At 39.0% G+C, this 14,873-nt stretch overlaps 1 protein-coding gene across 1 annotated transcript; it reads right to left on the bottom strand.

The window, feature by feature from the left end:
- Window positions 1-120: 120 nt before the first annotated feature.
- cdhr5b (cadherin-related family member 5b) lies at window positions 121-13,686 on the bottom strand. Its single transcript, XM_061077285.1, has 15 exons — window positions 13,602-13,686; window positions 11,659-11,828; window positions 11,488-11,544; window positions 10,877-10,966; window positions 10,567-10,656; window positions 10,323-10,427; window positions 9,499-9,657; window positions 8,562-8,652; window positions 8,389-8,486; window positions 7,379-7,567; window positions 6,576-6,686; window positions 6,412-6,478; window positions 4,002-4,268; window positions 2,386-2,555; window positions 121-597 (listed from the first exon to the last, which is right to left on the bottom strand). Exons 1-15 carry the CDS (start codon window positions 13,684-13,686, stop codon window positions 121-123), a joined length of 2,226 nt encoding a protein of 741 aa, XP_060933268.1.
- Between the last annotated feature and the right edge of the window lie 1,187 nt (window positions 13,687-14,873).

The raw sequence follows: 14,873 nt of genomic DNA, 5'->3' as shown, positions 1-14,873 counted from the left end.
AAGGTGTCTGGATTCTATTTCTATGGTCCTCTGTCAGTAGTGATAAGGGCGATAGCAGCTGATGAATCATCATATTTTATTATAGGCGGTTCCTGCTACGTCCCTGTCATTCATCTCCTCTCACAGATCAGAGGTCATTTCTTCATCATCATCTGAGTCCTCAGCCTGATCCCCCATCTTTACACCAAGTCCACTGTCCAGATCTGTGTCAGCGAAATTGACTTTTGGGGTTTTGTTGACTGGTTCGTCTTCCTCATCACTGTCATCCTCTCTTCCGTCTGGGATAATCACCACCTCCTCCTTGGCATTGGGGTCGATGTCCTCCTTAAACCAAACTGCCTTGTATCCCTCCTCCATGCGCCTCTCTTTGGTCAGGATGGGTTTCACCTCCTTCTCATTTTCGGCCGTGTCTAAGCCCGCCTCACTGGCATCATCTGGCAGGAGGGCGTGCAGTGGCAGTGAAGACTTAACAATGGCCTCCATGCTCACTCTCCGTTCTGGGCCACTAGAGCCTGTGCTTCCACCATCTTCATCATTCTGGAAGGCCTCATTGGTGTATTGGACACCCTTCTTCAGACCACCTGAGCTTTGACCCAGCTTTGGAAGGACAATACAATCAGGGAGAGAAAACAGTTCAAGAAAAAGGTAACTACTTTAAATCTGGGACAAACCACCAAAGTCATGGTCAACCTGCAGAACCACCTGAGACCTGAGACACAGCCACATTGATTGATCCGAAGCTCAGAGCTCATAGGCTATCATCAGACAATGAATTAGCCTCTATGGCAGTGGTCGCCAACCCATCGATCGTGATCTACTTGTTAATATCAACAGTCTTTACCCTGGATCCCTCACTCTCTGGACTCACTGACTGCAGTACTGCGGTGTCTGTTGTTCACACATGCTCTGTGTCCGCTACTGGTGGCGGAGCTGCTGATTTATCTATTTTATTTCCTTCAATACATGTTGGATTATGTACTAAACTAAATGTCAGGACGCTACGGTAGGAAGACGCGCATCTTCCGGTCTGTCCATAACATTAAAAGCCCGGTTAGAACAAATAAATGGATTCAGAAAGTGAAACTGAAGTGCTTTTAATTTGAAACGGTTTCGGGAACTGTTGGCAATATGTATGTTTGTGTCATAGACAGATAAACATTGTGATTGACCGTAGAATAAACAGAGAAAAATGTCTTTAACCTGAGTTTTAATGTTAATCAGATGAATTTAAAGGCGTTTCAAAATAAAAGCACCCCAGCATTTCTGTTGACCAAATTCATTCTTTTGATTAAAAGATTTTTTTAATGAGAAATATGATGATCAGCTTCATACTGTATAGTACTGGTATTTATCTGAGTACTCAGGACTACTTTTATACAAGGGAATAGTCATTTTTATGGCCATTTTTCAGGCAAAGCCTATGAAAAAACATTGTGCTGCTGTAGCAGCTCCTCTGCAAAAGTTATTTTTAAACTGAGGAGCTAAATATTGTGCTTTGAACAGATGCTGTAAATATGAATTGATATTAGTGATCTTGGGCGTGACAAGGTTGGTGACCACTGCTGTAGGGCCAATGGCCAGTATGGGGCTCCCAGTGACGATATCCGGGCTAAGATTCGAACAAACTGAACATTTCTTCACACAAAACAGTTTTTCAGTTCAGAAGACATTTTGGTTAATCTCTATTCACGGCTATCTGCATATGAAAGCAAAAAAGTTTTAAAGCAGATAGCTGATGCAATTTGGTCAATGTGGTCTGCTTCTTTTGCTGAACGGAATCCAGAAAGCCTCCTGCTTCAAAATCTTGTCCTTCACCTACAGATTCTTTACATTCACATGTAGAATCTGTTGGAATTATTTGCATCCTTACTCTGCAGGATAGATACTGATTTGTTGATCCACGTATATTATAAATCCCCTGTCAAGAGGTGAATCAATAATTCTTTGAACACAGGGCAATCTGCTCTAGCGCCTAGCCTAAGCTAAACGTTTTGAAGCTAACGAAACACAAAGATGAGCCTTTAGCGAACCAAAGTCAAACTGATTTCTAGTGAAGTAGTTTTGAGGCTTTGTGAAGTCAAGTTCAACATCCTGGTTATTTACCTTAGCAATCTTAGCAGTACAGTGAAGATGATACTGCTAAAGGAGGGGTCATTTAATCATCTAGAAATTTAATCCTAAAGATCATCCAAGACAAAAGAAGGCTGACTAAATCCACAACAACTAATGTGGAAATCTGGTAAAAATACAAAAGTTCAGTTTGATCAAATCACAACATGTATCTCTTAATTGTACATTATCTTTAAACAGGAGCAGGGATTAGTCTGGAGGTTGGGAACATGTTTCTTTGTGTGTAAATAGCCTTATTATGAACTTTGAACTCACAGAGCTTCGAAACACGTTGACTTCGTAGATCTTCTTCCAGTCTGCTTTGCCTTTCCTCATGCGATGGCTGAGCACACCGATGACCACCAGACAGACAAGCAGCAGGACACCCAGTGTCACACCAAGGGCTATCATGTCTTTCTGCTCATAGTCGCCTGTTGCTATGATAACTGCAAGAACAAAAGTCACTTTATAAAGTTGTCAATGATAAAGCGTTTATATCTGAGACTTCCCTAGGTGAGGAATCTTTAATGTGACTGCAATCTTCATCTTGTTAAAAGAGTAGCAAATGACAAGTCAGGGCTATATTTTATAGTCATGAATAGTCAGCAAAAAGGTTGAGGGATTGTAAACTTTCCAAAGAAAGAGATTTAAACATTAAATCCTGTGGTCAAACTGATTGGATATTTCACCTCTTTGAACAAGATCAGACTAGAAGTACCGTGAAAATTCGATGTGAAGCAGAAGAAAAAGGAAAAACAATTCATCTGGAGTAATTACTTGTGGGATACCCACCTTTGTCGGGATAAACATGAGAAATAGAACAAATATTATGAGAATAAATGAAACTAAAATATTTCTCAAGAAACAAAGTGGACTCCAAGCAAGTAGAATCCGTGCTTGCCAGAGGATTCTAAGATCCTTTAGGATATCAGTTTACACAAGTCCTGATACAAATGATGATGAGGAGCTAATGTGAAAATAGATTGTTTTTTTTATTTGTCAAACTTGTACTTAATACTACAAGAAGTTCCTAACTTCTCCTTTTAACCCAGGTGACGGACTATTCTCCCTCTAAAATAAGAATTTCTGACTTTATTCTCATACATTTTTTTATTTTATTTGAGTGGCTCTAATACTACATTGTTTGTTACTTTTCAAGTGTTCATAATTATAGTACTGTTGGTGCTAATTGCTAACTCCAGTGAGACAATCTAGTAGCTAAGTAAGTTGAACTGCACAGACTAAACAAAGGTCAACTTTGCTGTGAGTTCAAGATACAGTTGGCCAACTAAGAACAAAGCTGACAGTTGATTTGCTAATAACTACTCACATTGAGCAGAGCTGTGTTTGAAATGTACAAAAACTTATTGACAATCTGAAAAAAAGAACTTATCCCCAGCACACATGCATAACAAGAGAGAAAGACAGACAGAAAGACACGTTCACAAAAGCTTTGTAAAGGCAAAGCAAAGAACTGAAGCTGGAGCACAGAAAATCTGTCCAAGCAACAGGGCTCACAGTTTGAGCACAAGCAGAACAAATCCAAGCACAAGCAGGGTATTTTTGAATGCATGCACAGGGTTTTGAGCAAGAGCATAATAATAAACATCAGAACATGAAAGTCTTGCACTCAAACTAAGTGATCACACTTTTCGATAAAGTTAGGAATAAACCCATTTGGAGGTTTTTAATTTTTTGGGGGGTATGCCCTCCTTTTCAAAACTGCTATAATTGCATATAGGTGGTTGCTTTGAATGTCAATAAGACATTGGTTCTTTACATGAATATCCAGGTGGATTATTGTATCCTCTGTCTTGGTTGCCTAGAACAGCTACTTGCTAGGTACAATTTTCTCCAGAAGGATAATACTTTAGAGACGCTACTGTAACCACCTGTGGGAGGATGAGCTGTGCTGGCAGGGGAGACGCTTCCTTCAGTGGTCATACTGGCTTTAGTGGTTGAAACGCTGCCTTCGGTGGCAGTGGACATACTAGGGAGTATGGTGGAGATTATGGTAGTTGAGGTAGGGCTGTCAGTGGTCACTGGGTTGGTGGTGGACACAATATCCTCAGTGGTCTTGCTGTAGGTGGTGGACTCCCCTATGGGCGTTGTGGTCATAATGTTTGTGGTGCTCAAAGGGAAACTGGTGGTGGTGAGACCTGGGAGAAGAGCACACTTTGAAACTTAGTGGTTTCACCCTTTGTCCCAGGTTTCTGCTTCAGACTGGAAAGCGAAAATGTGAATCTTCACCTTGATGTATTTGCAAAAACCTGACGGATTGAGGACTTTTCTGAAACTGGCTACGAGCAGCCTATCGTTTGCCTACGTTTTTGTCTGATGGCAGCTCAACCCGCAAGCCATAATTGATCAAAGCATGCATAAAAAGGAATAAAATATTAAATTTACCAAACCTATACTTACTCATGGCTGCGTACATTCAACAGTGATGAATCCCACACACTCAAGTCTACAAGACTGGCTGCTTCTTCATAATGAAACATTACACATCAACAACGCTTTATATGTTCAATAAGTTCCTTTTGGATGACACCTAAAGTGTTACAACCAAAATGTTGTCTCTAGTCAAATAAGTGCTGACAGTGTGCAGGAATTAAACCTTTTCTTTCAAAACTTTGCACACATTAAGAGCATAGAGAAACGAAAAGAAAGCTGTTCATATCATTTGGCATATTGAAATCCAGGTACATGAATTACTCTGTGAGAAATCAACGGAAATGTTGACAAAACGACTACATCTTGAAATGTTAAGGACATTTTTAAAAAAGGAATCTCTCTGCCTGAGCTTGGCATATCGCAGCGCCAGAGACAGACAGTCATTCACTGAAGGAGGAAGTGGGAGTGCCCAGAATAAACATGCAGGCACCCCTAAAGCTCCAACTTGGGATTCAAACCAGGAATCTACCTGCTGTTTAATGACAGTACCAACCACTGTACCACTGATATTTGATTTGTTTCACCTATATAAACAAATACAATTTGCCACATATGGATTAACAAGGTGAGACATCCTCAGCAAGAGTGAGGACAAACTAACAAAAAAAACATTTCAACAGGAAAAAAACACAGAAACCTCAGAGAGTTGCAGGACAGACAGAGGTGCAATAGATTTTGTGTGTAACAGAGCACATCAACAACATTAGAAGACAATGTCTAACATAAATAGAGAGGTATATAAGTTTAAGTATTTATACAATGTACAACATGTCTAACAGAGATGAAGGGAGAGGGGGGATGGTAGGCAGAGGTAGTTTGAACCATTACATTTGAACCGCTAAATATGGTTCACAGGGTTTTATTCAGTCTCGTTATTTATCATGGGTGTGTTTTGGGTGTAGCGTACAATAAAGAAATTACAGCGCTGTTTCCCCTTGTCTTTAAAATAAATCCACCTGTGCTTGAACAGAGGTGAATGGCTATTAACTCTTTTCTGCAGAATAAATACTTTCACTTTGTGTCTGAACAGACCCTCTGTTTATGTGACATGCATAGTGTATGAGCATTGTACAACTGCGTTAGTAGGCACAGACTAACTGGGTCTCAATTCAGCGGCTGTGTCCTTCAGGGGATGCGCCCGACCAAGCCCACGAAGAACACCTCATATATCCTGCCTTTTCTTTTTTTTTACATGTGTATAATTAACTTTTTGGTTGAGTTAATGTTCATGTACATGATACTAAGGCACCAGATGTCTTGTCGCTTGCCTGCACCATGAAAAATGGTTTGTCACTGAAGCGCAATAAATTCTGGGATGGGTAGGGCTGTAAAGGATCCACCTGATGAATCATTTGTTTCTTGGGGAAAGAAAGGTGCTGCCAAACACTTTCTCCAAACAACTGGAGAAGGGGCAGATCCTGGGTCGGGGCAAGGGGGGGACTGGCCCCTTATAAAATCTGATCAGCCCCTGAAGAGCCTCTGTCCTGTCAGCAGTCTTTTTTTTATTAACTTGTCACTTGACAATTACATTTTCTAAGCTTTTTTGAAGTAAACATTGTCCTTGAACAAGGAACCATTTTCCAAATATGTCCATTGATGTGTGGCTTTAGGAATGTGCCCTTTAATGTACACATTACTGCATCAGGAATCCACATTGGATGTTGGACATATAATTGGCTCCTATGTGTAAATTCTGGCCACTTTTTTGCCCCTGATTTATGAAAATCTTAGATCCATCACTGAGCTGGTCTACATTAAAATGTGATATGATTGAGATGCAGCTAAATTACCATTAAAGCTCATAGTTGTGTTGTTTGTTAGAGCCGTCTTTGAGGGTTTGCTTCCTACCTGATATCACCTGCACAGTGAGCTCAGCTGTATCAGATTCATCGTTTGACGTGTCTGTTGCGACCACCTGGACGTACAAAGAGGAAAAAACAGGTGCTTAACAAGAAAAATACCCAGACAATAATCAATCAGTTGCATTAACCTTTATTAGATTTTGAACTTACTTGTAGGTTTAATGTGGTGGCTGGGAGATCCTTAGTCATGAATAAATAGCCATTAATGATAGAGAAATCATTGCTCCCAGTAATGGTGTACACGATGTGAGGATTTATAACCTGTTTCAACCGAAATGAGAAGGTTAGTTCTGCACATTGGGTACACTCGCAAAAGTCATCAAACCATCAACCACCCCACTCATACATTTAAAGCTAGGGTTGGCAATCCTGGAAAAGTTAGTATTGCATGCTACAAAAATCACAACTTACACATGTGTGTAAAGTGGCTATTACAAGATAGAAACCTTAACAAAAAAATCAAAATTTTACTCAGAATTGTCTTATTTCACAGAATGGATGACTCAAGCCATTTTTCAAAAGCCAAATTTGAAATAGGAAGTAAATGTTAAACACATCTCCAGAAGATTGTTCAAAGATATTATGTGAATATTTGGAGTTCTAGGCAACAATTTTCCAGTCAGGCGCCATTAAGTATTTACAGAGAGACAGGATCCCACAAGATAACAGAAGTCAAACCTCAGATAAATAAAGATGATGTTAGAAGTATGATGGAGATTAAAGTTTCTCCCATGTGTTCATTTGAAGAAAATTGACAGATTCCTCAGATTGTCAAAGGCCTAAGTCACAAATCCTGTATGTCATTTTGATCTTACTTAGTCTCTTTCCATAGCACTTTGTTGTTTACGTTACTTTTACCGATGCATCAGTTTTTTCACCACTGCGAAGCTTAACACTTTTTAGATTAATTTGGCTTTTTCTTTTCTTTTATTGATTCTGGAGTCTTGTTTTACCTCACTGTAGTCTTGATCTGTAGCGTGGATGTACAGCGGCGTATCCCCGTCCATGGCCATGGCGCCCATTGAACTGATGACCCCCTCGTACAGAGTCTTCTGAAACACTGGAGGGTGGAGGCTCTTCACCTGAACACTGATAGTGACAGTGGTGGTGGCATACTGATTTATGTTTGTAATCTGGGTGGCCTGCCAGAGAAAAACACAAAATCAGTTGTACTTAAGTAATTTAGGTACTTGTACTTTTTTTGGAGTATATCTATTTTATGTTACTTTATATGTCTGCTTAAAGAAAATATTTTTACTGCATTACATATCACATATAGTTACTTTTTAGAATAAAACTTTCTAAATAAAATCCCTTGACACAACAGATATGAGACTGGGTAAGCAGGCAACACTAGAAAAAAACATTTGATTAGGAACTAGCAGACCTATAGACACAATGTCTGTGAGGGTTTAAAGTGTGACTGCAGGAAAGGAGACTTCAGAATATGCGAGGACATCATGCACAGTTGTTGTATTGATGAATTCAGTTTTTCTCCTTGGCCAAGCTTGAATAAATATTCAGCGTAAATCATCAAGGGGCTCCTGAACTCTTTCTTCACTGATGAATTGACCATTGCCAAGAAGATTTTCCACACGATTATAGGAACACTTTTGCTTGCAACCAAAAAATGAAAGATATGGCGCCCTATTTCCCCCCACTTCTGTATTTTAAGGGAACTTAGGTGTCACCGGGAGGAGAGGAGCTGAAACTGGAGCACAGGAAATGTCACAGTAACTAAATAAGAGCCTTACAAAATCTACACATTAAATCAATAAGTCAGTAAAGAAAAAAACAACTTATAATGCATCCAATTGATTATCTACAAAGTAAATCCTTAAAATGGGTTTGAACATACTGCTCTCTAGAGATGTGAGACTGGTGAAAATATATTAGACATCCAAGACGCAGACACTGGTTTCAGAATGTACTGGATACAATCATGTGAAAGTTGAGTTGTTACCATCACTGTCAGAATGATTGGATCCTCAGATTTGGCCGGCTTCAACATGCTGATGTTCCCTGTGTTTGCGTCGATTTTAAACAGATTGTCTTTGTTTCCTATAACACAAAAAACACTGAGCTGTGAATAATCAGCAAGTTATGTTTATTGTATGTTTTAATCAAGATGCTCACCACTAAGAAACGTGTATGTGATCGCCTCATTTATCCCGGTGTCTCCATCAGTGGCATAGAGTGGTCCTGGTTCCAGCTTTAATATTCCGGTCTGCAGTGGAGAAAACGTTCTCATCATAATCATGTGTCTAACAGAGGGTTGGTAGTTGTGAAAAAGGCTTAAGGATACATATTCCTCCAGACAGTGTTTGTCAGTTCATCTCACAACATCAGCTTTTTTTCAGAAGCTTCTTGAAAAGCAGTGTAGAACCAATGGTTACTCACTGAGCAATAAATACCATCATGAATTGCACTTGCCTCATTGACAAAAGATATTTGGTGAAGAGATAAGGATACAAAGGGAAGCATCCCTGAACCCTAACCATTCTACTCCTTTTTATCCTTTTTCAAAAATAAAACTGTCTGTTTAACCATACTCCTGACACTCTGTATTCGTAGTTTTCAAAGAAACTTAAAAGGAGGTAGCCTTATATAGATTAAGAAATAATTAAGACTATATGATAGGAGTGATGTCATCTTGTCAGAAAATGAAAACGTATTGTGTAGTAATACATTAACTTAAGCAACCAATGAGATTAGAGACACGATCTACAGGTTATCTAGATTAACCAATTCATTTTCACAATGTGAGAAAATCTATAATTATTACACTATTAAAAAGTCAGCATTGCCTGTTTTGGGGTATACAAAGTGCTTGCACGGGGCATGCATTGCCCCTCTGATGCTTGTCATTTGCGTGTGCTTTCTTGTGTTTCTGTGCAATGAGCTTTCAGAACCACCAAACATCAGTTTTTCTTTGTTCTCCAGTTCGGAGATTTAGAACAAGTAGAAACCCTTTGATTTTAGACGTGGTTTCCCACTGGACAGCCCAGCAAAGCATAAACATGGAGCTTGTGGATTTGGTTCCGTATCAGCACAGGATTTTTTGGATACACACCTCTTGTTCATTTATCAAAACTCTGCCAGTGTATCCATTACTCTGGCAGATCACAGTTGCTCCTATGTTGGTCATGTCGCATGGCTGGAACCACGGTGGCCTGTTGTCCGCATCTGAGATGGTGACCATGATGGTGGCGGTGGCAGTGAATGGTGTGTCCTGAAAAATTTTTTTTTGATGGAGATATGATTATTACATGACAATATAAAAATATAAACATTTATTATATTTGTTTCAATTTCATTTTATGACTTTATAATCTTCTTTGCAGAAAAGAAACAAAACAAAAAGTTTTCTTACTTCACTCTGAACTGTTTATAAAAAGATCTGTACTCAAAAAATAACTAGAATCACTGCACTGCGGTTGTATGCCTCCGCCAGCCAGTGCAGTTTCTGTTTACTTATTTATAGATTTCTTTTTCTAGATTCATATGAGGTGCATGTGACCGTTTAGTATGTAGTAATGTAATCACTCAAAATGTGTGATATCTCAAACAGTCTTGAGTTATCAAATTCAAGAGGCCAAACACATTGACCTTTGACCTCCGAGATCTAATCAGTTAATCAATGAGTCCAAGTGAATTGTACCAGATGTAATGAAAGGCCCTACTTGCAGTCCTAATATATCACATTCACAGGGACGGGAGATAGAAAGAGCTTGGGCCGAAACCTGCAGCCTGCTCAACCACTGATGCCCCATATTCATTTGAGGTCTTTACTGAAGAGACTATATCTGCCTGAGAATAACACTGAGAGCAATATTTGATTACATTTATATGGAAGAAAGAAATCTGTGTTTAGAACCAGCAGTGAAAAAGACTCACCTGAGCGTACAACACCAATTCAACATTTTTGACTTTATCATAGTCAAGAGCCGACATGATGACGAGTTCTGGGTCGTTGGGTGACTTCAGTCCAAAGCTGTTTTGCTGAAATCACATAGGAAAATAAATACATTCAGAAACGCACCATGAACTAGTATCTTACCCCTCCTTCCAGTCTTTGTGCTAAGCTAAGCTAAACATGTCCTAAAAACAAATTTTTCGAGATAAAATCACGAGGTCTTACAGATTGAGGTGCCAGAGTGTAGACGAGCTGGTTTAGTTTGTCTGGGTCTGTGGCAGCAAAATTACCAACTGTTGTTCCTACAGGGGACATCTAGGATAAAAACAGACAGAAAATATCTTGCTTCTTTAAAAAGTTAAAATACATTCTTTAATAATTTTACATAAGTAATAATAATATGTTATTTTCTTAAATAAAGATAGAAAACTCAGCATAGTATGAGATTTAATTTAATCTGGATTAACCAAACAACAGATAAAATACGAGTTAACCCAAAATCTACAATTTTATACAACAATTATCAGACTCTTACCTCACTGACAGTGACTTCGTAGAGGCTTTTGTCAAAGACTGGAGGTTCATCATTCACATTTTCCAGAATTACCAAAATTCTGAGTTTTAACTGGGGGAAAAAAAGACATTCATTTTAGACTGCATCAATAGCCTGAATCCGTGAAATAATATCACATGTTTTTGTCTGTTTAACCTGTGCAGCATTGTGGGAAAAAATAAAACCCCCAAAACATCATTGGGAACCTATAACATTTGCTAAAACCTGCAAAATTGCTACAGGCACAAAGAGGACATCCGCTCACACTATCATAGTTTTATGAAAGACCTGTACAGGTTCCTCAAACTCTGCCCATTCATTACAAAAGGCCATCTAAGGAATAATTGATGTATTCATGATAGCCATGATTTTTTTCTGTAATAAAAGACAACATGGTCCATTCAGGATTTCCCCCTCTGGCTGTATGCCTGTCAAGTGATGGTCAGGGTGAATTAAACAAACCTGCTCTTATCATGGGTCATCACTGATAAGCATCGTAGAGGTTTATCACCACCTGTGGCTGCAGAGGGCACTGTGCTCAGCAAAACGTACATACTGTTGCTTTAACATGTGTAGAGTATATGGAGTTTTACCGTAGCGCCTGAATCCGTCTTAGTGCAGGTGATCAGTGCCGTTTGTAGAGTCTGAGTCTGCAAAAGAAACAAGCTTCTTGCTTAAGAGTCAGTTTCCTTCACAGGTTTTAGAATGTAAACAGAGGCATGGGTTTGGACCTTGTTGGCACTTTTAGTCATGATCTGCAGTACCTCATAGTCAAACACCTCTGCAGCTAACAGCCGGTCTTCTATGAGCTTGAATGGGATGTTGGAGGGGGGCGTGAGCTCCAGGGTGACCCCTTGTTCCATAGTTATCGTTGCCACAAAATCATCCACTTTGTTGTTTTCTTTTAACTCCACAGTTAAAGGAGCAGAACACACTGTTGGGAGAGAAGCACAACACAGCTGTCATAACATTAGGAAAAGGCCAGGAAAGTTTCTTTCTTCTCCAAAAGCAGATTACAAAATGGATGCTTATCCAGTCCATGGATCAAAATAACAACCTGACAGCATTAAATCTTGGATCAGACCTACATGTACTAAAGCAACATTACATATCCCAACATCAGTACTGGTGGAATAGGTGGTCTGGAAATTGTTCTAAAAGTCTCAGTGACTTGCTGTTTAGGACAAATTGAGTGCACCATTCAAGTAACTTACACGCAGATTTGCCAAAGGTGTGATTTTAGGCTTTGTTCACTTAAGATGAGAATCTCTGTTTCAGAAACTGACTGTTTAGGCATTTAGCAAAACTTTTTCCTGACACCCTTTTTATAAGAATAAGTAAACAGGTATAATAAAGATTTTAGTATTTCTGCAATACTCAACCGTAACTGGCCCTCACCATATTCCATACACCATAATTATACAGCAGCTAACAATACATCTGATTCCTAAATCCAACCACAGAGGGAGACTGTATGTAGGAAGTTAAACAGGATCTGAGAGGGAAAAGTCAAGTTGACGCTGGTTTTACACCTTCAAACTATACATTCAATATTTGCCCAATGATTCATGAAAACCTGTGTTCTGCTCGGTTTCTCCTCTGCATAGTAGATAAATGTATTAATGTCTCAAAAGTCCAATACATTTCAATGCCATCTTCTGAGAAATTGGATATTGTCTTCTAGAAAAGAGGTATGAAGATCAACATTTGGCAAGGAAACACAAGTTTAAACAATCCAATATTACATGGAGGGTGTTTATGACACAGCAATATGAAGGATCTATTTTGATGATATATTACATTTTTAAACTGTTGTCTTCCCCAACAGCTTTTGCCTACTCAGGCATATTTTCACTAGTAACTTTATTATTTGTACAGAATAACAATGAATAACATCAATTTCCCCCCCAACTTTAATTTTGTGTGGCAGTGTGCCTCAGTGTTGAATATTTATAAAATACAAACATTTGAATTGAATCTCTCTTCTCCACTAAAATGCTGAATATTTACACCATTGTCTTGTTGGATTTCACAGCTCTTTCATTCCAGAAAACAGGAAGAATCAGGGTTTACTTTATCAGTTGATTCATGTGACATAATTACACTGTAAATCACAGGCTCGTGTTCAGTGTTACTGAAGTATTTAAGTTCCGTACAAATGTAGCCCCACACACTATTAGGTAGCTAGTAAGTTAATATTAAACAATATAGTTACAACATAGCAGTAAGTGCTGACTGGGAGTCATCATAAAACTCACAATCACCTTGGTGGCTGGTTCTCGCCACAGGTGACGTCACAGCACTTAAAGCTAAGCCCCATTTTTATCTGCTTAAAGATGCATTATTCTGTGTTTCTTTACACATACTACTTGTAATTGTCAAATAGGGAGACGTTAAGAAAGGTGTTAACTATGAGCCTAACAAAAGCCTCTCTCTGTGTTTGAGAAATGAAAGTGACAAAATAAATACATAGATCAGATTAATAATCTAAATTTGCACTTCCATATTGAACATCAACACTCCTCTCCCTTTTGTCCTCCATATCCATATTTCCTTCTGTGCTTTTTTTCTTCTATATTTACACAGTGTAGTTATACAACTGTACCAGAAGTGCTTGTTAGCAGATGGTCATTGAGCCCATTATAGTTTGTCAAGTGACAACATCAGTCTGATAAAACAAACTCAAGCAGCTGAGTTCAGTACTTACTTAACCCGCTGGACATTTGGAGCAGGCTCAGAAGTATTAAGATGAAGGACGTCCTCACAGTTAAATGTGGCTGAACAACGTCCATGTCTCCGTCCGTCCTGCCTGCACTAATCTTCCTCTCGTCTCTGTCCTCTGCTTATCTGCTCGGATTTATGACTGCTGTGGACTTTTCCCCGTCATAAAACCACACAAACGATTTGCTGGGAAGTCGTATAGGATTGTTTTGTAACCAATTTTTTGAACTTTCATTTGATTTGTTTTACATCATGTTTAAAAATATAAAGAGAGAGATGATAGCATCCAATTTTCTATCATCTTACCAAATCCTTTTCCGAGGTTGTGTACTGATTCATATTTATGTCTGGCAAGAAACACGACACATAAATACAGAAAGGAACTCAGAAACTCAGAAACCACTCCTCGTAACTGTGGTGAACTAGAAAGCATCTCAGGATGAGTGAAATGCATCAGAGAGCAGGTTTGGGCGTTGTTTGGCTTTGGTCGGGTATTATATCAATGAATCAAGTTTTATTTGTATAGCCCATATTCACAAATCACAATTCTTCTCATAGGGCTTAAACAAGGTGTGACATCTTTTGCCCTTAACCCTCAACAAGAGGAAGGAAAATCTAAAAAAAACAACTTTTAACAGGATAAAGAAAGCTAGAAACCTCAGAGAGAGCCACATGTGAGGGATCCCTCTCCCAGGACGGACACAAGTGCAAAAGATGCCACATATAATTGCAGACACAGGAAAAATACGTTTTTAGCATAATGGAAAGTAAATTAATTGAGGAATTATTATCAGTAATGGTAGAGTATCTGAGTAGACATATTGTATCAAGCAGTCTATTTGGAATCATAGTCCACGATCAGCTGTCACCTCGATCATGGTCCACCATCACGATCGGATGCCAACATGATACAGGATCCGCCATTACTCTCACGATCTCTGATTCGCGATCCACCATTATTATCCACGATGTGGCTGCTGCCGTGGCCCTGGATCTGCGGATGATAATGCAAAAGGACTCTAGGGGAGTCAAGTAAGTAACATGTAATGATTCATTTCTTCAATTTGATAAGGAGTGAGAAGAGGAAGGAGAAGCTTGAAAGAGTAGATTTGTGTGTCATCTGTCCTCCAACATTCTAGAGCTATAGCAGCATAACTAACAGCAGGTCCAAGACAAACCTGAACCTAACCCTAGTTCTAACTAAGCTTTTTCAAAAATAAAGCTTTTAAGCCTACTCTTAAACATAGAGGTGGTGTCT

Source organism: Limanda limanda, chromosome 8 (genome assembly GCF_963576545.1).
Source record: "Limanda limanda chromosome 8, fLimLim1.1, whole genome shotgun sequence".
Classification (NCBI taxonomy): Eukaryota; Metazoa; Chordata; class Actinopteri; order Pleuronectiformes; family Pleuronectidae; genus Limanda; species Limanda limanda.
Note: the sequence above shows the minus strand (reverse complement) of the source record. Positions and strands in the feature narration are given on the sequence as shown.

Coding starts and splice junctions, on each gene's coding strand:
- cdhr5b (XM_061077285.1), bottom strand. CDS start 13,686: ATGGACGTTGTTCAGCCACATTTAACTGTGAGGACGTCCTTCATCTTA. Junction 6,687..7,378: donor CAGATCAAGACTACAGTGAG/GTAAAACAAGAC, acceptor CGGTTGAAACAG/GTTATAAATCCTCACATCGT. Junction 598..2,385: donor TCAACGTGTTTCGAAGCTCT/GTGAGTTCAAAG, acceptor GTCCTTCCAAAG/CTGGGTCAAAGCTCAGGTGG.